Below are 26,077 nucleotides of genomic sequence, written 5' to 3' on the forward strand. Positions count from 1 at the left end.
CCACTACATCACCTGTAATCTCAAGTGCTTCAAACAACCTGAAAATAGCATGCCTGAAAATAGACACCCCTGGATAAGTCCACTAAAGTCAAACTAACAGTTTCAGAAGAATGTGAACACGCAAACTAGGGATATAGAACTACCTAATTTCTGTGTTAACCCTTGTTGTGGTACAACCCCAGGTGGGAACTAAGCACCACCAAGCCACTCGCTCACTCCCTTCCCCACAGTGGGATGGGAGAGAATCAGAACGTTAAGAGTGACAAAATCTGTGGCTGAATAAGAGTCGAATATAAATCTTTTGCTTTACCTACACAGCCCCATATAAGCTACTATGAAGAAATTTAACTCTATCTCTGCAACAATCAGTACAACCCTCTATCTTGGAAACTGGACTTAGCCTTCCCACACTTGAAAAACTAGCCTAATGGCTTACTTCTACAATTAAGTTAGTTTCACTACCAATTACTTATGAACAAAGATATATGCACTCACGCTTGTTTCTGTCCTAAAATGACCTTTTTTTCCCTGTCTACTCAATAAATAATTAGGATTTTTTTCTCTTCAACTACTCTTTACGTGGGCTATACCAACAGAGCCCACAGCTAGGAAGCCCGGTGTCATCAATCACTTAACTAAAGAAGCCAATAGACAGAATTTATAATTTTTCCAAAGTAATAATTATAACACAAAGAAAATAATTTTCTGCTAAACAACTTCCACATCAGTCATTACTATAAACCAAGTCATTATATAGCACTCTGCCTAGAAAAAAATAATACAGCTGTGGTAAACTCGGAGCTTAGTAATACATAATCACAGAATGCTTCGGGTTGGAAGGGACCATGAAGATCACCCAGTACAATCCCCCTGTGGTAAGCAGGAACATCTTCAACCAGATCAGGTTGCTCAGAGCCCCATCAAACCTGACACCTTGAGTGCTTCCAGGGATAGCGCATCTATCACCTCTCTGGGGAATCTGTTCCAGTGTTTCATTATCCTCAGTGAAAAACATTTTTTCCCAATATCTAGTCTAAACCTCTCCTCTCTCAGTTTAAAAGAATTACCCCTTGTCCTATTTCTACAGGCCCTGCTAAACAGTTCTTCCCCTTCTTTCTTATAAGGCCCCTTTAAGTACTGAAAGGCCACAATAAGGTCTCCTCAGGGTCTTCTCTCAGCCTCTCTTCATAGGGTAGGTGTTCCGTAATCTTAATGCATTTTTAAATATTAATTCATAGTGTATCATGTTCTTTCATAATCTAAACTTTGCTCAATGTGAAAAGTTCTTTAATACTTAAAAAATACGTCGCACCATGTTCTGAACTGCTCCTTTAGACTTCATATACACGTGTAACTGACTCCTTCTACTGAAGACATTTTAGAAGATATTTTTGAGATTCAGGACCCCCAAAAAAACCCACCATTTGATTTCAATTTTTTTTAGTGTTGTCTAACACCAAGCATAAAAAGTACGAGTCATCGTCTTCTCAGTACATGATGCAGAACAACAGCAGATAAGCAGCTGAATTCTTTACCTGTGCAGCCCAAATGTTGTCGAGATCCTGTAAAGTGAGAGCTTTCTCTTTGATGACAAAACGAAGAATTTTCTCTAACTTCTCTACGTATTGAGGTTGATGAAGACTATCTCTCAACACAATTGATAAAATATTATTCTGCTGGATCCATTCCTGAATATAAAAATAAAGCAATGTTATCTCAAATTACTGAAGTGTTGTCACTGATAATTAACCTAAAAAGAAAAATTTCAACCTGCTACACATCAATGACTTTATATACAATATTCTAATTGGGAGAAGTGAGAAAGATGCGTCATAAGAGGAAGGTATTTATCTCTTTGTTTTCATTTCTTCTTTAAAAAAACCCAGCATCTGAAACAATCCACTATGCTAGTCACCTGTGATGTCTTAAGGGGAAATATTTTCTCAGGTATATAAAGATAAACTTGATTGTTAACTCTTCTATTCAAGGAACAAATTTTTTCTCTTCCAATTCACCAAGTGTTCAAGACACTCGTAGCTTTACTGGTACCCATACAGTATATCATGAAAAAGGTAGTAAGGATTGAATTATGGAAAGGTTAGATGTTTTTAAGTACTGCCACTTACAGGGTTTTGAAAAATGCTTCTAACTGAATTAGAGGGAAATATTAAAGTTTTATTTAAGTAGATGCAATTCGTTTCAGTGGTGTCATTGACTCAGTCAGATCAGGGTCACAATTTTTGTTTCAACTGAAGCATAGCAGTGAGTGCTTTGAACACTGAAAAAACTGTAACATACACAGCATCATATGGTCCAACAGCATCCTTGATTATAGACCTTTAATATTCAAGCTACGCTCATGAAATACGGAAATCTAGACATTTTCATTTAAAAAACAGGGGTCTGGTCTGAAATGTCAAACTAAAAGGAGTATGTTAAAAAAAGAGACATTTTAAAAAAGTGAAGTGTAGTCTTCTTTTTTTTGACAGCAGCCCTTTTGCCGACCGTAAACCTCATAACAGGTAGTCAAAGATGAGGCAGAACAGTGCAAAAATCACTTAACACAATTAAATTTCACAAAGATGAAGAGAAAACTGTCCTTACTTTCACTTCATAAATGCCGATTTTAAGTTCCCTACATATGCACTCAAGCATGAAACAGCACAGTATGTAAATATTAAATAAAATATAAATGTGATATCTACAACTTTTTGTACCAAAGAACCCAGCTTTTGAAACATGAAAAGCAGAGCAGTCACTTAGAACTCTAATAAGAAAAAAAAATTACTTAAATCACAAAAAGACTAAAGCCTTATTTAAATGAACATTTAATTTTTAAGTACAGTAACACTGAAGTTTCAAATTAATCATACCTGTATTACCTATGGTTGTTTGGTTTGATTTTTAAACATAATATAAACCCCATACTACTCAACAATCCCTCCTTAAAGCATGTTTTTAGCAGCACTGAATATAATTAACAGCAGCTTTGAAACTAATACAGCAGTTTTTCCACAGAAAGACTACTATTAAAATGACTTATTACCATGACATGACACCTACTGCTTACAACACCAGATATGAAAACTAGCAGTGTGTGCAGGATAACAACATACGGCTACTTCCACTAGTAAAGTAATACAAAGGAAGAAAATCTATTCAATGAATTTCAGTGAAGAGGAGAACTTACTGCCATTCTTTCAGCTGTAAGCCACTCTTCCTCTTCAGGATTACCATGCCGATGCGTATAATATGACACACTGGATATTACTTTGTTAACTTCATTTAGTGCATTCATTTTACCATTGAAAGAAGAAATTTGTAACAACCTGTAAGAGAAACTAAATGTAAGAAGTGTGGAAAAGAAAGTCAGAAGTAGTGTATCATATTAGGAGTAGCATCTTACCTAAGTATCATTTTTAATCTAAATATTTCTAAGTTTTTTACAGTTTCTTCTTGTCCTGGAACTCTCGAAGCTAAGTTCTTTAGAGATTTGATTATCATTGACAAAGCATCATTTTTGGCTTCATTCTTTGCTTCTTTTTTCAGTTCATCATCTGTTAAATTTTCTAAAAATTGTGGAACCATTTCTATAATTGGAAGGAAATACTTCTTCACGGTATGTAATGTTAAGAACTCATAACATTGTCCAAATGGCCTAAAAAGAAAGACAAAATGGATCAAAGTGCCATACTCGGTAGCTGCACAGTATTAAGAGAGTGAGGAGCAATTCATTCAAGAAACAACCGTGACAGATGGAGTGAGGGGATGTGCTTCAAGGAAAAACTAAGGTTTGTGCTAACATAATATTTTACTTAGTCCAACTTTTCAAAATATGTAAATTATTATTTTTTCAGAAACTTACTTGATGAGAGCTGCAATTATCTGAACATTCAACGCTGATCCACTCATGAAGCGATCATGCAAGATCTGAAATCCATTTAACGTGCCAAACTTGTTGATAAGATCTACTAGCCAACCCTGCAATACAACAAACAAGTTATTTTCTGACATTTACAAATTACCATCTAAGAATACTTTCAAGTACCCGTTAGTAAAAAAACTTGTTTTTAAAAAGTCCTCACACAATAAAATGTTAGGGCTAATAGAATTGACAGTGAGTTTGCCCATGTATTTTGAATACACTGTTTTAAGGAAATGCTTAGGCATAAGCAATGTAATCTTTTCAGTCGTATCGAAAAACAGATGCCACATATTAGTTATTCGAAGGATTTTATCAAACATAAAGGAATAAAAATGACTATCCCTCAGGTTCAATTTACTAGAGAAAGCATGACAGTTCCATTACTTTTTTCTGGTCCTGGATGTGATAATGTGTAAAAGCAGTAAGAATGCAAAATAACTGTCTTTTAAACACTGTTAACAATGTAAGAAAATCCAAGGACACAGAGTTAATTATCTCTGGCTATATAAATATTAAAATAAAAGAAGAAAGCAACAAAAATATGATTCGGGTAGTTTCTGAAGGTGTACCAATGCCATTTAGAACACAATTCTGAAAAATTCTAACTGAAGAATCAGAACAGATTACTAGATCTACACTGCCAGTTAAAAAAAAACTAACCAAAGAAACAAACAAAAGAAAACAAAAACCACGACCACCAAAATAAAACCCAGCAAAACCTCACCACCAACCCCTCAAAAACCCACACCAACACTACCATCCCATGTCCAACTGAAAACATTTCTCCCATCGTTGGGAACTACAAGAAATGTGAGAGAAAATTCCTTCTTTATCACAATCTTCTCTTCAAAAAGACACCTACAAAACCATGTTGACTGAAGAGGTAAATCCATCAGCTGGCAAATACAAGCAAGCCAATTAACATAGTAGGAATGGCATTCCAATAGGGCTGTGCCAGCTTACTGCAGAAACACATGACACTGATTGTGAATCCCAGACTGAGGGAAGGGACATTGAACCAATCACAATTTAATGTACAAGTCAAAAAGCAGCAAAATAGCTTAGTGACAAAAACAGTGGTTTGCCTCACCCCCATAAAAACACATTTCTATGGCTGCTGTGTAATTAGGTAACACTGCATAAAATTAAAAATACAGGTCTCAGAACACTCTCGTACCTTTGGTGACCGTGGGTCAGGAGGACGGGCATAAAGTTCATCTTCAGCAAGCTGGACTCCTGCAGGAACTGTTTCTGAGGGACGAGTACCATTGTATAGATGGAACTTGCAGTGAGGATTTAAGGCCATGGCAAGAAGTTCAAGAAGGGGAAACCAATCTTGGGACAGCTTGGCCACACAGAGTTCCACTAGCCGATGAGTGTTGTTAATAATACATCTCTATTAAAAAACAACCAACAACCACGAATATGGCAAGTGACCGTATGACAAATATGAACTATAAACTCTGAATCATTTGTACCTGGCATGCAGAGTTGTGTAAGTTTTACAATGTTGCATTTTAATTTGTACTTCCTCCAATAAAGGCTTTAAACAAACTTTAAACTATTTGCTTTTCCTAGATTAAATTTTTAGTGGAAAAGGTAAAAATATTTCTGGCTACTTGAGACATTCATAAATCACCACTGAACTGTTAACTTTTCGTTCTTTCATCCACTTCTCTCACAGACTTTAGTTTGCTTATGAGGATCTTCATAGTTTCTCATTTGGCATGTGACCAGCTGTCCAACAGGTAGTTTTTATATTCAAACAGCTGCTACAAACATGCAGATGTCAGCGGGCTGATAAAAGCCTTTCCTGGTTGCTAAAAGCCTCTACTAAAAAAAGCAAGTTTTCATGTCCTAGCATGCACATAAAAATAAGCAGGACTCTATACATGTGGTGAAAGGCAGCCTGCCTAACAAGAGCTGCACGACTGTACACAGTTCAGGTCCTCCCCATATCATCTCTCATGCTTTCTTTCCTTCCAGAAACACCAGAGGCAATAAGATGAAACAACGATAGAAGGATGACTTCTTTTTTGTTCCTGCCAAGAGGCATGCATACAATAGTTCTCCCAGTTCTATGTTAGGCGAGTTTCAAAATTGAGATTCAGTCTCTGCAGTCTCCTCACAGTCACAAAAAGGCAGCTTCCTTTCTCATTTAAATTACTACACTTCACAGAAACACAAGTTTAAAAACTCACATGAATCTCAAACTTCCAGCCACTCACTGCTTCATCTGTAAGGATCTTTGTGAAAGATATTGTTAACCCATCTCGAAAAAATCGCTGGCATGCTTCACTTTTGACATCAAGGCCTATTTTAAAACAAAAATAAAAGAAAAAACTATCAGATACATAATTAGAATTACGAAATTCATTAGCTGTTACATGAACTTTTAGATACTGAAAACAGCTATGTGGACTTCAGAGGTTTGGTGTTCAAAGTTTCTGAATTATTTTAAAAAGAGAAGCCTTGGAAGAAGACAAGCTTACGTAAGCTTGAATGCACAAAATCCTGATGGATTAATGTTCTACTAAAGCAACCTCAGAAACTGCACTCCCCTCTAGATTAATTTTTACATTATTTTATAAACATGTGATCAGGTTCCCCCCCTCTGCCTGTAACACTCAAAGACAGAGCAGCAAAATTAACAGTAAGCACAATCTTTATCTTCCATTCTGCTGTTGCACATGCATTTATGTTGTTTTCTTGCTTAGTTGCTACCAATAAAACGGAGTGAAGAGGAAAAAGGACGAGTCCTGCTCAGCTTCCCAAACACTATTAACCTGCAAAACTAAACATGAATCCTTCTGTCTCTCGTCCTCAGCTTAGGTACCGTTTCTTGTAATTCTTCTCACAAGACCCTACACACCTAGACCCCAACACCGCTGTAAACATTTGCAGTCAATGTATGCCTGTCAAGTTTAACTTTATAAAACAGTAGTCCATAATTTTCTTTCAGCTATTTTAATATTTTGTAGTTATTCATAACCCAGTAATTAAAGAAATCTTCAAAGGTTCAGTTAGAAAATCTAAATAAGGCTGTAAGTCAACAGAAAAATACATTGAACGTGTACACTTAACACAAATACACTGTCCTTTCTGCACTTCACTGCACTCAAAAAGAGAGAGAAGACGTAGAATCTCTGAAGATACCTGTATAACTCCTGGATATACATCACCTTCTACCTTTCCTCAAAATACTGCACACTGCTGCAACAACAGATTACACTTATGAAAGGAAACAAGACCGGGTGCCGACAAGGACTGGAGTATCATCAAGAGCAGGGTACAGGAGTCCTGGAAAACTCAGCTTGGGAAAGGAAGCAAAAGCAATCCAAAGACAGTGAGAAGAGAACAGCAATTGCACTGAACACCTAGTATCTACTACTTGAATCAGGTTCTAAGGTCTTGAATCAGACTCTTAGGTCTAAGACCACAAGCAGCCATTTTCCTCCCTGTTCTCCAGATTCTGTGGGTACAGAAGGATAAGGAAGAAAACAAGAGAACTAAGTGCATACAGCCTTGAGCTAAATATTTAGCGAAAAGCTAGGGAAATTGACTATGCACCGGGGAAAAAAGTAAACTTGGAAGGAAATGGTGAAATGCAACGTACAGTGTACAGGAGCTGCAATTAAGGGATTAAAGGAAGAATAGAGGGCCATTGGATTTCTGTACCTGTGCTTAAAAGTGGCCAGTTTGCCAGATAAGCCACAGAAAATAAACCATAAGAGCAGAAACACTCTGGGTCCATAAAATTTGTCAGTCCAGATGCAACTGTAGCTGAACAAACTCTGATGCATCTGAAGGGTATTCAGCAATACAGGGTTGGAGCACCAAGGTCTCAAGCAAAATCACCCACCTCCTCCTCTTCTACAGGACTTTTGATTACCCAACTTTGTAGCTGTCACCCCAGAGCTGAGCTGGCTGCACACACTGCTGTGGTGCTGTGCTGCTGGTGAAAGCCCCCCAAAACCTGGAGCTGCAGGAAGTGCAGCACAAAAACCTTTCAGCAGCTTGGTAGGGCCTGGCTCAGACCCTGCAGAACCGACAGTGACCTGGACCTAAGAAGCTCTAAGGAAACCCACAGTTGTCCATCAGCCCAGTGGCTACAACATGGCACTCTCAGATTCCGTCAGACTTTCTATGACTAAATTATCAAGAGTAGGACAGTCCTTCTGCATCAAGACACTGCACTGGCACTGCTGCAGTTCATTTCACTGAACTGGTTCTAGCCCAAATACCTGGTTAAGAAACTTCAGGACATGACAACACAAATCTGATGCCCCTGCTTTGGGCCAAGAGCTAAATGATTTCAACAAAGTGCAGAAGATACAGCTTTGGTAAGGAACTCAAGAATGTCCCACAGAAACGTAGATGGATCACCCAGAAAGAGAATTCCCCTTACAGGGCTGCCTAGATTTTGTATGCATGCGCACACATACGTAAGTTTTTTGAGGCTCTAGGGCCAGTCCTTTGTAACTCCTCATAAACAAAGATTTGGGATCAAAACCGAAGGCTTAAGTTGAGCAGTGAAATCTCATTTCAGTTTAAATAAGATAAAAATTCTAAAAGTTGCCTTGCATTTTGCTTGGGTTTCACACTGGAAAGTTTTGGCAGCATGTTAAAGATTGAACTTAACTATTCAGAATAATAAAACCCACAACAAAGCAGAGCAGCAGCACAGAGCTGTTCAGGGGATTTTGAAAGAAAGAGTGGATAATATTCTAGCCTATAAAATCCACAAAAATCTAAGGCAAATTTTTTTTTTTAACTTTTAAATTGATAGCATCCAACTTACTTATGACATTTATTTATGGGGCAAATCTCATCGCTCAAAACACTGCATAAGTACTCCAGAATTATTGTAAAGATAAACATCAGTCTTGCTATTAAACGCTATTTTTCAAATAGGTTTCCTTCTATTAGCAAGTAACTCCAGACTATCACTTCATAGTCTCATGGCTTGTTTAATGAGGAATACTACATTGATGCCTACACGTAAGAAGATAATCTTCCACAAACAAATGCATCTGCCAGGAAGAATGCAAGTCACAGCTAGACAGGACTCATACTACTCTGTCAAATTTGTTCCTTGCACTTGAAAGTGGTAATGATAACATTTAGTTCTTACAAGTACTCTCAATGTGGTTCAGTTCTGTCCCTTTCAATTTCAGTTCCTGAAAAGATTTAAAGAGGACGCAAATATAACTCTTGCTTTAGACAGGGTCACAAAGACAGCAGTTACCCCAGATTTACTCCAGAAAGCCAGTGTTGATTGCCACTGGCAATGTTAGGAATGAAAGCTAAAGAACCCTAACCACCAGAAAACAGTAGCTGGTAACAAAATTTAGCAGGCTCTTTAAAGGTTTTGTTGCTTCACAATCAAAATGAGTTACAGATTGTAATACAAAAATTTATGTAACTCAACAGCTGGTTTTTCTATTTCACCTTTCAGTTCTTCCCTTTCAAAACAGAACTCCTCAGATGAAGAAATATGCCTGCAGACAGGTAGCAAGGTGTCCGATTTTAGATCTTACTAAGATCTAAACATGGTTTTGCTCTAGTAAAAAAAAAATGTACACAACAGAACCGTTTCTATTACTTCCCTATATAGAAACAGCTCTGAAACACAGTCCGCCAAGTTTTGAGCTACCCAGTGTCAGTTACACCAAGCAAGCAACCTATTACATTCCTTAAGTACTAAAAGTTATTCTAAAAAGAACCAACTTAGCCATCGTGTAACTTCAAGTAGCAAGGAAAAAAAAATCCAGGCTGTAATTGTAAAGATAACAGTTAAACAACTAATTCCAACGGCTTTCCTTTCAACTAAGTCCAACACCCTGGAGAAGTACACTGATGTTAGGAATAGCCAAAAAACTCAGTCTGCTCTTATTGCTTCATTGCACTGGCGGTTTTTTGTGTTTGTCCCTTTTTTTTTTTTTAAATGATGACTTAACAGCTGGCAGTACATATATCTCCTCTCTCACAAATCACAAGCAGAGAATTTCTTTTTACTGCACTCTTCCAACAGACTAGATACATAGATAGCTGCATCTTCTTTCCGTAAGTCGGCATTTCTTCTGCTCCTGGACACATGCAATCAGTTGAAAATTCTACCCTCACTTTAGCATTCCTGCCAGACCTAGCTGCATGCAAAGATGGCAAATCCAAATTCAACTACAACTGATAAATCACATTGGCAATAACATGTCATTATGTTATTCTGGATCACAAAGGTGCACCTTCATTTTTGTTTCTTCCAAGAATGGTCCAAAGCAACAAAGACTTGCAGAAGACTATCAAGTTAAGCCAGAATATCATGACCACAATGAGCTTTTTATTCTTAAAGCTGCCTAAGAATTAACATTGAAATGAACATGGAAATGAAGTCAACCTGGTCCAGCTATGCACAACTAAGGAACAGGCACTTTATATGTCACTATGTTTAAAACATAACTAGCTGGTAAGCGGAAATCTAGACAAATATTTTGATGTGACTTTTAGCATTACTCAAATCCTGGGGCCATAAATACTGATTGAAACAGGAGACCAAAGCGACTTCCCAGAAGAAGAGAACTTTCCTGAACACGTGAGAGACTACGAAATCTGACTGGTACATTTTATCAAACCCTCACACAGTCCTGATATGGAACCCTTCTACTTCCAAGCACAGCAAGCAATACAGTAGAATCAGTCTGAGCTATGCTTTTAGAACTCAACCTTCTCTCTATTATTTTCAAAAGTATATACAAAAATTTAAGGCAAGACACTCGGCAAGCTAGATGAGCAACTTATTTTTAAAAAACAAGAATTCTCTGAGTTTTAGAGTTTGTTATAAAGACCAAACCCACTAGGTCTGATATCATGCTCAATGCAGAAAACAGGTAAGACAGGAAAGACAAGACTTTTACTGCTGTGAGCTTATTTAACTTCCCTACTCATGGTAAGGCAACTAATTTCGAAGTACATTGATGGCTTCCTAAAATTTGTGATCTATGAAGGTTCTGCATGCATAGCACTCTGACACAATTTTTAGGACCAGGGCTGTAACAAATAATTAAGAATTTAAGCCTCTGCCAGAGACTGAAAAGAGCAAGATAAGACTACATAATGTTCCAATAATCATTAACTGTCTTTTCAGCTTACCTCTTTTACTTAGGTCAATAGCAGCTTCTAGAAGAACTTCTAATTCCCCTTTCGGCAACACAGGAACAACCCATCGAGGCCTATATTAAAAAACAAAATGACGCCCGCTCAGTATTTCAATTGTGTTTCTTAATAATCAAGCATCCTTGCCCATTTCTAATGCTTTTAACACATGGTAAGAACATACACTTTTAAAGGCCCTGATGAGCACTCCATTTTCAAATAAAAAAAAAAAAAAAGAACTTCTGATTTAAGCCTCTTTCTCTTTACAACTCTAACTCAATTAAAGTATTTCAAGAAATCCACCGAAATAAAAAAGATGCAAGAATTTTGATTTCACTATCAAGATGTTAGCAAAAATAATGTACACCCTTGAAAAAAAGTTTGAAAATACCTGTTGATCATGTCATCCAACTTTGCCAGGTCTGTGTGTGGAAACGCAGGCTCCTCATCTTCAAGCTGGGGTGGAGCATCTGCTTGGCCCTGCTCATCTGGCGGGGTAGCTGGGGAGTTCTCATTGGAAGAATCAGGTGAAGAAGTCTAGAATCGGTATAGAAAATACTTTAAATATTGCCTGCACTTATAAGCCACTTATTTTGGTATTTTTCCTTCACACTGATTCCAAGAATCACATAAAGGAAGTACCTGTCATCATAAAATATAACAAAATCAATTTGTTTCAGGATTTACTGACAAAAGCTAGAGCATAAGAAGTGCTACATGCTTTCTATCTTGACAGCATAAAAATTAGCCACTTTTCCAGTGACGAACATAGGTATTTTTGTAACAGACCATTACTTTCAGCAGACCACTTTCACTAGAAAGTGAAAATAAAGACAATAGAGATGGTCCAGCTTCTATAAATCTTCTGCAGGAAAGATGACTATTTCAGGTAGAACGACCAACTTCAGGAAAAGAGAAGGAAATGATCATGACACATTTTCTGAACAAGTTTGCTAAACACGAGTAACACATTATTACTGCTGGCTAACTAACCTTCAAGAACACAATCAGTTCAGACTGTTTTGATGGGCCATGCAAAATACAATGCATTTGGTAGACACGGGCTTATTCATATTCAGAAATAGTATGAATTGACAATAACAATTCAAATCAGAACAGCAAGATTTAGGAGAAAAAAGGAGTACCAAAACCTCAAGAACACTTTTGACATGTTGCACTGCAACTAGTTGTCAGGGAGGTAATTTTCTTCACAGCACCCTTCATGGTGCTGTGTTTTGGATCCGTGAACAAAACAGTATTGATAACGCATCAGTGTTTTGGCTGTTGCTGAATAGTGCTTGCACAGATTCAAAGCCCTGGGTTTATCATTTTGCCCCTAGCAGTAAGCAGGCTGGGAACGGGCAAGAGGGTGGGAGGGGACACAGCCGGGACAGCTGATGTGAACTGACCAAAGAGATACTCCATACCATATAGCGTCATGCTTGACAATAAAACACAGGACAATTTTTAACGAGGTAGCAGTTGCTTGGGGACTAGGCTGGTGGTGAGTGACAGCATTTGCATCACCTGTTTCCTCCCTTACCCCTTCAATTATTAAATTGCCTTTATCTCAACCTATAAAATATTCCACTTTCCTCTTCCAATTCTATTCCTCTCTCCCACTGAGACAGAGTGAGTGACAGAGTGGGGGCTTACATAGTAGCCACGGTCAGGCAATCACAAACATTCCAAAAAACAATTCATCCTTGGGAAGTAACAATCATTAAACGTTACGGTATTGAACAAATATCATCGCCATACTGAATTACATGACACAAGTGTGACTTTTAAATGGGTTTTGCTGCACTGTTTAAAACCACCTTTTCTGGTTATTTTTCCCCAACAAAAAAAGAATCACCACATTATGATGTAGTATTTAAAAGTTCATACTTGTCTTTTGAAGACAGATAAGCTGTTCAACAGAAACGCTAAGTTGTTCAAGAAGTCTAGCACAATGAAGCTGAACTTACAAGCATGTATCAGCTCTGTAAGACGTTTTATCCAAAAAGTGCTTTTGCAGAGCTGAGCATAAAGAGAACTCAGAGAGTAGCTTCTGTGACCGTTAAGCCTACAATGTGGTTCTGAGGAAGCTTCTGATAGTACTGCAAGAAGGGTTCTTAACCCAAAGAAACATGCTTGAAAGAACTATGTCACTGCCTGAAAACGGTGCATCTTTTGCAATGCAGTGCTCCCCAAGAGTATTTACTTTGTCAACACCACTGCCTTCATTCCTCAAAATATTTTTGTACTTCCAAACACATGCACAAAATGTATATCTAACTTGACTAGACATCTCTAGGAATATACAAACTCAAATAATTCGAAAACATCATTTCTAAAGAACTAATCCCTTCATTTTCAGACAGCTTGATCATTTCATTAATATCATACCTGATTCTGCTGGAGGGGAGGCTGGGACTGTCCATCAGGAGCCTGGCCCTGGCTGTCATTCCCTCCTACCGGAGAGCCACGAGTCGTGGCTGTCATACTCGACACAGGGCAGATCTTTGCAATTTTGTCTGCTTATGTAGTTGTTGTGAAAGAAGAAATTATAGTCCGCTTAGTAAAGTTGAAGTACCAGCATATGCTCGTCTTAAAAAGCTCCAACTCAAGAACATGACATCTTGCAGAGACCATTGCATAACCTGAAAAAAACCCCAAAACAACAATACATTATACCGACATATGCACATAAATGTCATTCATACCTAGAAAAGACTACTACAAAAACAAACACACTGTTATAAAGAAACTTTTGTTTTAGACTTAGCATTTATTTTTATTGAATACAGCTGACATCAGAAGAAGGAAATATTTTAAATATTTAACATGGTTTTCATGTTCCAAGTAAAAATTACACTCAATTACCTCTATGCCACTAAGAGACTGACACACTGTTCTGGCCTGAGCTAAAGCAGAATCCATTTTCTAACTATTCAGCCTCTTCTAAGTAACATCATTTTCTGAAAGTCAACAATGTGTTTTAGACAGTGACTGCCTCTAGAAGTAATAAAGCCTGATGTTTATCACCAAGGAAACGAGTCACTGGTATGTAAAGAGGCAATTGCCTATACTTATTCCTATTCCTATGCCAATCAAAGCCATCTTAGGGTGGGTAGAATGCCACAAGTCAAAGTCACAGAAAGGGTCACACCTGCCCAGACAGGACAGGTGACCCCAAACTGGCCAGAGTGTTTCATGCCATATACACCATACTCTGTATAAAGCAGAGGCATCAGGAGGGTCAAGCCCTCTTTGATGGCCCACATCCAGTGAGGATCTTGTCTGTCTGCTCCTGATCCCAGTCCATGCGTTCCTGAATCCAGTTCCTGATTTCAGGTTCCCTCTCTGTTGCCGATTCCAGTCCAGGATTTTCCCTGCACATGCCCTGCAGCATCAGTGGTGATGTACAATCACCCGGAAATCTGACTTGGTTTATATACTTGTATATACTTTATTATTCTTTATATACTTGTACATACTTTCTTATTTCCTTTTTATTATTATTGTTTCATTAAAGCAGTTTTACTTCCTAACCAATAAGTCTCTCATTTCCCTTTCCCCAGGGGAAGGGGGGCTAAACTGGGACACACAGATCAAAAATGCAGCTGTGTACTCTGACTCGACTCTACTTCCATTGCTACAGTACATTTCCAATTTGAATTCAAGGCACTGATCAAGGTTTAGGTAGAAATTGCCTAGTTAAGAGCATAAACAGCCAAATCTGTCATCTTTTTCAGTTCTCTTCTCCTGACACAGTCCAACTGCAGATGTCTGAGAGGGCCTTAGAAATTGCTTTTACCTCAGCTAAGGCTCATGGATACTCTACAACCAAAATTAGCACATCTGTATTTACTCAGAGCATGTGAACTGTAGTCTGTTCTCCTCTGGCCTTCCAGGTCCACTACAGAGCCCATCAGGTTTCCACCAAGTATTTCAGCAGGTTTTATGAAGGAAACTGTAACATCAGATTTATGTGCTAGCCTTGTATCATGATATAGCAATAGTTCAATAATCACTACGTATTTCAACTTCACTGCGTGTCATTTAAATACAGATATAACAGCTGCATTAAGCTACACCAATAATTCCACTCAACACCACAGGGCACTGTAAAACCACAGAAGACGAAGTGTAATTTTTCAGAGCAACTCTGACTTCCAAGCACGAAATAAACAATAGTACTCAAAGTTCAAAAGCCAAGTAGGTAGGTAGAGGGAATCGTATGAGCCTTAAGCAAGATTAATTTCACAGTGCTAAGTTTACAATTCAGTCAGCAAAAGCTTTGAGTTAACAAGTTAGAATTAAATTTCTGCTGTAACACTTTGCATATTTGTAACTGGTTTATTATAACATCTCAAATTATTTTCAACATTGTAATCTTTCTCCAAGATACTTTAAAATACTGCCCTAAACTGTGCAAATTTGCAAGCCCAGTTACATATACAATAAATAATTTGACTGAATATGCTATTCCTGCCGTACTCAGTCTCCAATATTAACAAGTCCAACAAATTTAGACTTCCCTAATATCAAAGAACTGTATTCTTTGTGAATATAGTCAATTGTAATCCATCCTCATCCTTCAGAATTCAAACTCACAGGGCTTAGTAAGCCTGCTAAATTCAGAACAAAGGCATTACCGACTCAAATTTTCTTTAGAAAGAAATTGATGTTTTAAATGCAAGCTTTAAAACTAACTTATTTTAACCAATGCTCTTTTTAAATGCCCTCCTCTTTGAGTATTTTTCCATTGATGTTTAGAAAGATCACTAGGTAGGAAGTATTAGCAAGACTAATTTTCCTGCACATATATACCCATGCCTACACATACACACACTGTAGTCTACTGCAGTTCAATGCACACAGCTCCCGTGCACTACCTGACTGACGCTTCTAGGCACTTGCACAAACAAACGAAATCAACCTTCTGTCAACTTCAACTGCACTTTTCAAGAACCCAAAGTCAACCCTACTCCCACAATAAACCTTCCTTAATCACCACTGTTCTTCCTTAACAGGTCTGCTTCATAACACAGCCTCACACAAAACTTGAACTGGCAGGAGTCAGGTAGCAAAGAAGCAGGGAAAGGCTGAAACAGCTCCTTTCAGGAGCAATCCTGGACCAGGCTGCCTTAAACTACAGAAAGAAGTATCGACTGGCAGCAAATGGCTTCAATCTTAACTCTTATTCTAATGTTTTTGGCTGAACTATCATTAAGTGAGACAGTTCAGAGAACTAAAGGAACATAAACTATGAAAATAAACCCAACCCAAACTTGCAAACATTGATTATTTTTCAATTTCTTTAATTACCTGAACTGGTGTACTACACTGCAAGGCCAGAGTACTCATCCTAATGCCAGTCAAAGTGTCAGGACAAAACTGTAGCTCTTCTGTTAAGACTGACTTAAGCTAGTGCGGATTTAGCCTCAGATTTTGTCTCTGTTTAAGGGTCTTGGTTGGCAAAGCATTCCTGCCAATCCCTTTCTGCTCAAGGCAAGTGACATAATTTAACTAGAAGATACAAGAAAACTACTACTGAGCTAACCAACTTGTTCAAAATCTTGTAAATTGATAGAGTAAATCATACTTTTGCAGACACTGCTAAATACAGACCATTTACATAAAGGACTAACTTACCCTTTTCTTCCTATTAGTTAGTGACTATTCGCTTAAGACTAATCATAATACTTTATGTACGTGACTTAAATTACATTCCCAGAAGAGTGTATTTCAGAGCCTCCAGAGAACTTCACTTGGCTCAGCCATGTGCATAGAACAAGGCCAACTGCTTAGCTGAGCTCCTCGTTTCTCCCCTGCCACTCCTCAGGTATACAAAAGAAACTCCAAGTTATGCTGCAGCTAACTAAAACCATGTCACCTCCGACAAATGTTACGATTGCTTCTTCTTGTATCTGCATATTCTAAATTGAAAGGACAGCCTTGTTCGGGTGTTTTCCCTCTTATTACAGACAATACAAACGTTTTCGTAAGCACAAATAACCTAATTTATGTATTTTAAACAGTATTAGAAGAGAACAATTTACAAGTCCTGTTGTCAGCCACCAATTTAACCATTTGTTTCAGAGAAAACAAACTGCATGCCCACAGAAAAAACACTTCTGCTTTAAATCTCTCTTGAACTGATTAACCATGAAATTTCGAATTCCCATCACTTCTTGTATCAGACTAATCTATTTCCATTTTTAAGGGTTAAATTCATTAAGGCAGAGTTTGGCTCAGCTAAAGAACAGCCTTTACAACGATTTATAATTAATTAGATTATTTATGAACATATGTAAACTGATGCAACATCATCTTGGTTTTGAGGCAGCCCAACAGCAACAATTCCAACTGCCTGTTATCCAGCTGAATTCTAATGGAGCCTATATTAATTTTTATGTGTGTGTATATATATATACACACACACAGAGACATATTAATTTTTATTTGCACACACCAATATATAAGTATATATAGTTTCTATTGCATTTGATTTTTTATTCAGGTCACTAGGACATGATAAAAAAAAATCTTTACCCAAAGCTTTGGATGGATGTTTCAACAGTGTCAAGACAGAGACAAATACCTCTTAAATGACAAACTAACTACGCTGTATTGAGACTATGAATACCAAGTCAAATGAATTCCACTGACATTTGCTTTGGATTGCCTACTGAGCAAATTCTTATTTGCCATGCTTCTTCCATCTCACTATGTCATCCTGATCCACCACTAAATCATAGGTGAAAGTCAGGTTTTGCTTCACCTGACTCATTGTCATTTTACTAACTCCAGGGAAAAATAACTATAGGTTTTTTGACTCTGCAAACTCCCCACTTAGAAGACACCACCTGCTGCAAGTCACATTCCAACAGAGCACTGGAAGACTGCAGACACCAGCCATGGCATTGCCCTCAGGGATCAGACCTCTGCTTTCAGGCCCAACCATTCAGTACAGCTGCACATCTGAGCCTCACCTCAGTTTCCACAGCAAGCAACCTTGTGCCTGTGTGGCAGAAGTAGTTAATTTTGTTTGGGGAAGAAAAGAAGCCAAGCACCTTTTCAAAAGCCAGCGAAAAAACATCAGATCTGGGTTCCTGGGTAAGTGCTAGATAAGCAGAAAATATATTTATATGTACATATTTCTCTGCTGCAGAATAACATGTAACAGCACATACAAAGGACAACATTTTAGCATAATGATCAAGGAACACATATAATTTTGTAATACAGTTGACTTGTAGAACAACTTGCATCTGAGTTTCTCAAAGACACCTCCTAGCAAATGAAATACCCCAATATAGACTTTCTCCTGAATAAGCTTCTTACAATATAGGGTCCCAGAAAAAATGCAAATACAAGGTGACAGATGACAGGAATAGAATTCAAAACACAATTCACTATACCTGCGCATTACCTAAGCCCTATCTAGGGACATAGACCTATTTCTCCTTTATATCAAGTTTTGTGGTTATATACAAGGGAGGGTACATGCCACAAAATCTACTCTGTAGTGTGGTAACAGTGTATGGCAGGATACCAGCCTACTCAACATGGAATAACAGAGCTTTCTGAAAATCATACAACTGTGCTAAGAAAAAATACAATTATTGTGTCTGCAGCACTGTTTACAGAATGATATTCCTATGTTAACAGCACCTCAGAGAAGATGAGCTTTTCATCCTAAGTGCTGTAGTGCAAAAAATGCTTAACTGCAGCAACACATATCTTAGGTTGGAAAGCACCATAGATCTGTTTCATATAGGATTCTGGGATTTGCTCCTCATAAATACTGACTTGTAACAAGGGTTATGATGTGATTCTAGTCTAAAGATACTACTCTTGGGAACCTAACCTTCTACCCTATTCCTTTCTTTCAATCAAAATGCCTTCTCATCTAGAAACACCTCCCCAAAACTGTAACACTGACCTAATTCAGTAGTTACAATCTATAGACACCCACATGCATTTATCATTTTCTTTCTTCTCTGTGCCTTGTGTATTCCAGGAAGGAGGATATTTATATAATCTGAATAGCAAACTGGTGGTCCCAGCAATTTGCTCATTAGCACTGATATGCACTGAACATGAAATTCATTCAATGATTAATGAAAAACTTGTCATTAATCTACTCGTCAGGACAGCTAGACGAGTAACTATCAATGTTTAAAAAATACCCGAATTAGCAGTGATCACAGAAATTTATATTAAATAGTTTATATTACAAAGCAAATTAACTTAGATTCCTTTTCCTAGTAAAGAACTGAGTGTACGTGGGATGTGGCCAACTGCATCAGGTTCCAACATATTATTTCATAGCCACAAATTTCTAAGTCATAGAGTAAAAAGACAGATTTTGAGTAACTACAATCGTTATGAACTAAAACTATTGTCACTGAAAAAACAGGTTATTTCAAGTAACCTTTTTTTTTAATCTTTCAACACCCTACATCTGAAATTAAGCCACCTGGCAGCATAAGTTTTGGGAACACTGGGAACATCCATGCAAACATACAATTCTGTTTGCCCTCAGTATCACATGACCAAATGTCATATGATGTCCTGAAACATACTTCAGTTCTTTCAGGATTTTTTTTTAACTTCAAAACTTAGTATTGAGAATTAAGTGTAGCTAAGTTACATCTCCTTAATGGTATGTGACTTCTTCATACAAGATGCTACTACACTTGCCATTTACATGAACTTAAGCAAGCAGTAAAAGCACAAAAAATGAATTTCCAAAAGAAAGCATCACCACTTTCCGTCAGGAAAAGGACAAAGGACCACAACTCTCAACCCCATAAATACGGTTTCAAAGGAGTAATCTAAATGCACTCAGATCTTCAAGTACCAGCTACACAATATTCTATGCTGAAGACACTGCAGAAGAATACTGCAGAAGATGCTGGTTTTAAGTAATGATGTTGCCCTGTAGAGTAACAAATATGAATGCCTGTATTATAGAACTACAAGTATGACAGTCTGATCGTACTGTCTTCCTGCTCGTATTTTAGAGCGACGGAAACTTATGCAAAGTTCTGGTTGAAAAATTAAAGTTCTGAGGACATTCAAAGATTGGAGCTTTATGTGAGTGAGATTTGGTGAAAACAAAAGTTTAACAACCTTAAAGAAATGAAAATGCCATGTTTACACTCCAGGCTAAGAAAGCTAAAATACTCCTGCATGTGGCTGAAATCAAGAACAGGGACTGAGAATTCAGTATTTCTCCCATCACTATTAAAACACCAAACCAACTAGGTACAAAAGACTTAATGATACAAATAACTTTTTTTTTAAAAAAAACATAGCTCTATTACAGCAAAACCACTTGGAGTATTTCAACTTTTGAAAAAAAGAATTCAGACAGAAAACTGGATATTGATCTTGGTTTCTCCTGTAACTGGACTAGAGTCGTACTGATAAAGAGCAGAATCTGTCTACATTTAACCGTTTCCTGTGCAACAGGTACCCTACACTTATGGTTTTCAAATTTCGTTTTCAGATGATTGGAAGTCAAGTCTCTCCTCAGGCTTCTCTGGCTAAAGCTGACCCCTTTCGGTCAAAAGTTTTTCAGTCTCAATATAAAATTCTCATTGAAGTGTCAAGCTTGGACCCAAACAAATACTAAGCAAAGCAACCTGTAATCATGCTAAGTCTGAGAACCCAGCATTTGATCCCGCACACCAAGGTAACAAAACCAATATATACAACACCTATTGACTTCTAGTTTCCACATGGAATAGCTTCCCCAAAGATTTCAAAAAAGCTAAGGAAACCCTTTACACCACTCAAAGGATGGTCTTACTTCTAGGCAATAATTGATGAAGGTCAGGCCCTGAAAGCAAACTAGACAGCAGCACCAAATGCCTTTTTCTAAGACATCCACTTGCCAATAATTCTTGGGGCATTAACAATTAGACGGTGTTCCACTAGTTAGTTAAGGTAACAAGAGGCCTGGCTACCAATCAGAAAATTCACTTTCAGTTCCTATTCTGAGTGTTTCACTCACGTGACAGCAAATAGAGGAGAATGCCAAAGATACAGCACAAAGAATCCAAGCAGGCAATGCTTTACACACAAACCAGCAAGCGTTAAGGCAAGTAACAGTGCTCCCTTGATGGAGCTATGGCCTTGCCGCCACGCATTTCTGTAAGCACACACTTCAGACCACTGTCAAGACAGAGCACTGAGCAAGACTGGGGCTCTCTCCCAGTATGACCATTCTCACTCTCAGAAGCTTTCAGTGGCAGTTACACTAGTTTAACTGGTACGAAACTGTACCCTCAAAGATATTCAATATATCTGAATGACAGATTAAGAAGCTACATTTAAAGCGCTGCTAAGTAGCTGGATGATAATGTGGGTTTTTCTGCTGAGAGATGAGGATTTTGGTTATAACAGTAACACACAGAAGACTTTCCAAGAACAGAATGAAGTTTAAAAAGAAAAAAATGTTTAAATAAAAGCACTGGTAAACACATGCACTATAACCCAAGAAAAGAAAACTCAGTAAGTAATTTCTATCTGGAAATGCTAAACATCTTTTTTAAAATTTGCTTAAATGTTTTGAACTATGATTTCCACTTACTACGCAGCCCTTTTCTTGAATTCACAATGAACGTGCAAAGAAGTGTACAAACTTCCTTTCACCTTGTTTTAAAAGAATGAACTACAACAGGAAACAACCTCTAACCAAAAAAAATAAAAAATCACATCTAAGAACTTCAGTAGGTACATTTGCTTCGGACAGAGTCAGATTCAGTCTCACACTGCTAAGCAAAACAATGCTATACTTTTTTTCCAATTACACTACAGTCCATTTTTTCAGAAAGCTGCCCTTCGACAACCAAAAAATTGTGTTCTTGGCATCACAGCCAATTAGGATTGAGATGATGCTGTGGGTCCAACTACAGCCTCAGTCCTTTAAAGGCAGCAGTAGAACACTATAAGCAAGGACAAATAACGGTTTAATGTTTACATTTAAATAATATTCTAGAGTAAAAGGAATACACACATCTGCAGCTGACAGCCCATCATCTATGGAGCATTTATATTATTATATCACATTTACTTAACACTACTTCATGAAAATGTATGTCTGAAGTTTGCAGCAAAGACTGATTAAATTCTGTTGGTTCCTTATTTCTGATGATTAAATCTGTACTTTGGTCATGGTTATATCAAACATTTTCAAGCTGTTTATCCAATTCTAAAATGGATCTGATAGTTCCACCTCCCCAAGCTACATAGCAAAGTTCACTGTCCACATCACTTTAAGAACACCATTTGTTCCTTAAAAGCATTAAGCCAAATGCTAATCAGTTGGGAGATGCTACGCTATTAGACTTCTTTTAAAAAGATATTATCTTACCTAATTTTTAAAAAAGCATAATTAACTTTGAATGTTACTTCATATTCAACTTGACTGCTCTGCCTTTTTGCTACAAAGAACATTTTTATTGGATGCTCAAAAAGTCAACAGGAAAATCAAAATAAATTCTCAGTATGATGGGTCGCAAGAAACATAGGCTTAATTTCACTTAAATAACAAAGGCTTTTCTAAGCAAGACAAAAATTTTTACAGCAAAGCACTAGGGAACAAAGAGCATCTAAAAATTTCTGAGCATTGAGGTATCAATGGCTTCCTACCAGCTGCCAAAGCACAGTGTAAACGGGTGATGAAAACCTTCAGGAACGTACAGAATGGAATGTGTTACAAAGTCTGAAAGAGATAACAGAGCAGACACCTAAGTTGTCTCTACATGAGGATGCACACAATACAGTCTACAATTCTTGTCAGTTCACATTCTTCATAAAAGCAGACAGACAAACTATATTTCTGTACTGGCACTGAGTTTCCTTTTTTGTTAGTCATAATCAAGATCAAGCAGTGATTCAGAAAACAACTGGACAGTGATAGCAACACATTCAATTTTCTACTGGAATTAGTCTTTAAAGCTGTTCCAGGAGAACATATAGGTTTGTATACCAGTGCAGGTAGAAAACAAAACCTCATTTTTCTTGTATTTCAATATTAGTTTTGGGTAAACTTACTGCAGTATACTAACAAAACAGAATTACATATCCCAAGTTGGTTTTTCCTTAATGAAATTCATTTCATGCAAGGTCTCCAAATTTATTCTAATTTATTACATTTATTTTTTACCTAATATCTATTTCCCAGTACAGGTATATGATGATCATTCATAACTAATACATTAAAAACATCCTAGCAGTTACCCTATAAATAATTCAATAGATTTTAAACTTCTCAGCCTTTTCTGCCATGATATTAAACAATATTTCTGCTCTGATTCTAAACACAAAAGTTGTATCAATGTTGTAATAAAAAAACGCAGTTCCCAATATTTATGATGTCATATCTTAAAATATATTAAATATTTTAAAATCAGAAAACCAAGTAAGCTGCATTCAAGATTTTTTACTGTATGATCAAGAATTCAAAGAAATCTACAAATGTAACTTCTACTCGGATCTTGAAAAAGAGGATATAGTCCAAAAAAAATAGCACATCAAGGAAGGGTGGGAGGAATAGGGGAAATGGAGAGAAGAAATCAAATTCCCATCTCTGGACCTAGCTCCTTTTAGTGAAACTCTCACCCACTAATTCAACTTGCTACAGTCTAATAAATAAGATCAAATCAATACTTTTCTTTATCATAAAAGTGAATGGTGCTAGAGACTACCTGACTTTCTGTACTGCACTTTTATCGCATGCCTGATTTACAGTAAAAAAAAACCAAACAGATTAAAAAAAAAAATCTCCAGTGATTGAAAAAGGAATTAACAACATCACTTTAACAAACAGGGACAACATTCCTAGTTGAACCCTTCACATAACAATTCAGTCCCATGCTACTCGATATTACCACTAACACAGAGAAAACTAAAATTGCTAATTTTGCACATGGCAATACAAACTACTGAGGTGATTAGCAATGAGAACATGTCACAAAACAATTCGGATCATCTGATAAGACTGACATAATAAAATGTGCACTAACATAACCCAGGGTCAGGTCATTCACCTAGGAAAAAAGGACATAGCCAAAACTTTATATATATATTGGGAAACATGACTAGAATAGTTATTCTAGAGAAGCAAGTGCATGTCAGCACCAAAAAGGCATGTACGCAACAAAAATAAAATTCAGAGCTGTTGTCTATTTAACAGAAGTATAAAATTTTTGTCACAGAACCATTAAGAAGCTTGTGAATAACAGCCTTTTACATCTAGGAAAAAAAAAAAAGTAGCAACAAAGATATCCTCCACAACAACTGGCTGCCCCAGTGAGATGAGAGTTCAACATACCGAATCAAATACGTAAACCCATTACAAGACTGTCCACAGGATAGAACACCAGAGACCGTACACTTCCAAGGCAGTCTAGCTGTTCTGGGGTTTCTAACTGCTATTTATCTTATTGCCTTGCAGTAAGGGTATAAAGATGTCCTTTAAAGACTGCTATTTCTACTCTCTTCTTCAACTTTTGGGCCTATCAAAGGAGAAAGAACTGAGAAGCCAACAGACAAGTACTATATGAACTGTATTTGTAACTGAAGTTTTAATTTCAAAAAAGCAATCTTCACCAATCAAGCACATAAACAAATTCAGAAAAAGCAGCGAAGACCTGCCTTTTCCCTACACATTTTCAACACATAACTTAATATTTCCTTTTCAGTTTTGAAGCGCCTGAAGTTATAAATACAGTAAGATACTATTTCATGCTAAGAGCTTTTAAGCTGTAGTCTTCAAGAACAGCACCAATACATCTAAAACAAGTGTTTTGCTGGTTTTCATCTAGTCACGCAAGAAAACATTTCTTGGCTGTCTGAAATAGCACACAGAGCTAAGAACATCAGCTGATACCAGTACCAACTATATATAGCCACACTTTCAACCCAAAATGATGTCCATACGCAGAAACCATCTTTAAGCATAACTTTTAAAACATAAGTGACAAAGAGTAATATATTCAGTGACACTACTGCTCACACCAAGGGAGAAGAGAAGACGCTGAATGCATTCCCAGAACAGTGGGTAACACTGAAGTAGTATTTCCATCCAGTGCTCCCACTGAAGAGGGTCGGTAATTGTATCTTCCAACATATAAGGAACTAAGTATTGTGACATGGTTGTGGTTTTGCATTGAGCATTGAAGTAGACAGCAGATAAGAAATATAGACAAAATACAGAACTAAATGAGGATGAAGTTCTAGGTTTAAGAGGTTTGAAACAAAAAACAGGAGGGTATAAAAAAACCTACTACCAGATATGTAAAGGACTAAAAACCAAAGCCAAGATAGCACTTCAGCAAAAGGCTCCTAAAATGAGTTAAACCACATCAGCAAGAGCACTGTAAACACCATTTTTACCAAAGTCTAGTTTTCTTGAAAGCAAGAAAGTCAGTGCATACAAGCCAGGAAGATAACTAGCTTCTAAAAGGTAATATTAAAACAAACAAATTAAATCTGATTGTTAACATGTAACCTTTTAAGCAATGGAGCTTACATAAGAAAATAGTCTATCATATTTACAGGCTTGTGTCGGGCAGTACCTATTTTTAAAGTACTAAAACAAATAAGAACAAGGCCAAAATATGTTTGTAAAAGCTGTTTCACTTTAATTTTGTGAGACTAACATCATCAATACTACACTTCATAGTTGCTTGAGACTACTTGGTGTTGTTTATATTTAGACATTGTATTATTTCACAGCAAAGACCATTTTTTTCCATTTTGTTCAGATTTGCTGTAAGAAGTCTACAATATTCACATTCAGGCTAACAAAAATAAAAAACACGTTGATGCATCAACACAGTCGTCCTCCAAACTGCTAACTCCAGTTTCTTAACCACTTCAGAGGCTCCTTCAGTTCCATCATTAGGAAGGGATAATCCTTTCCTCTTTAACGGTCAAATTCTTGAGCTTTAGAGTTTTTATCTTATATTGTGAGGACAGCAGTGAAACCAT

General features: G+C 37.2%; 1 protein-coding gene across 2 annotated transcripts in view; it reads right to left on the minus strand.

Moving 5' to 3' along the window:
* USP9X (ubiquitin specific peptidase 9 X-linked) overlaps positions 1-26,077 on the minus strand; it is a 103,194-nt gene that overhangs the window by 63,189 nt on the left and 13,928 nt on the right. For both annotated transcript variants that reach the window (XM_069872924.1, XM_069872917.1), the window contains exons 2-10: positions 13,469-13,722; positions 11,469-11,614; positions 11,075-11,154; positions 6,127-6,239; positions 5,103-5,321; positions 3,866-3,981; positions 3,407-3,658; positions 3,191-3,329; positions 1,536-1,688 (exon numbers count right to left, since the gene is read on the minus strand). In XM_069872924.1, coding sequence (XP_069729025.1) covers positions 1,536-1,688; positions 3,191-3,329; positions 3,407-3,658; positions 3,866-3,981; positions 5,103-5,321; positions 6,127-6,239; positions 11,075-11,154; positions 11,469-11,614; positions 13,469-13,564 — 1,314 coding nt within the window. In that variant the 5' untranslated portion in view covers positions 13,565-13,722. The remainder of the gene's footprint in view (positions 1-1,535; positions 1,689-3,190; positions 3,330-3,406; positions 3,659-3,865; positions 3,982-5,102; positions 5,322-6,126; positions 6,240-11,074; positions 11,155-11,468; positions 11,615-13,468; positions 13,723-26,077) is intronic.

Source organism: Phaenicophaeus curvirostris, chromosome 1, assembly GCF_032191515.1.
Source record: "Phaenicophaeus curvirostris isolate KB17595 chromosome 1, BPBGC_Pcur_1.0, whole genome shotgun sequence".
NCBI lineage: Eukaryota > Metazoa > Chordata > Aves > Cuculiformes > Cuculidae > Phaenicophaeus > Phaenicophaeus curvirostris.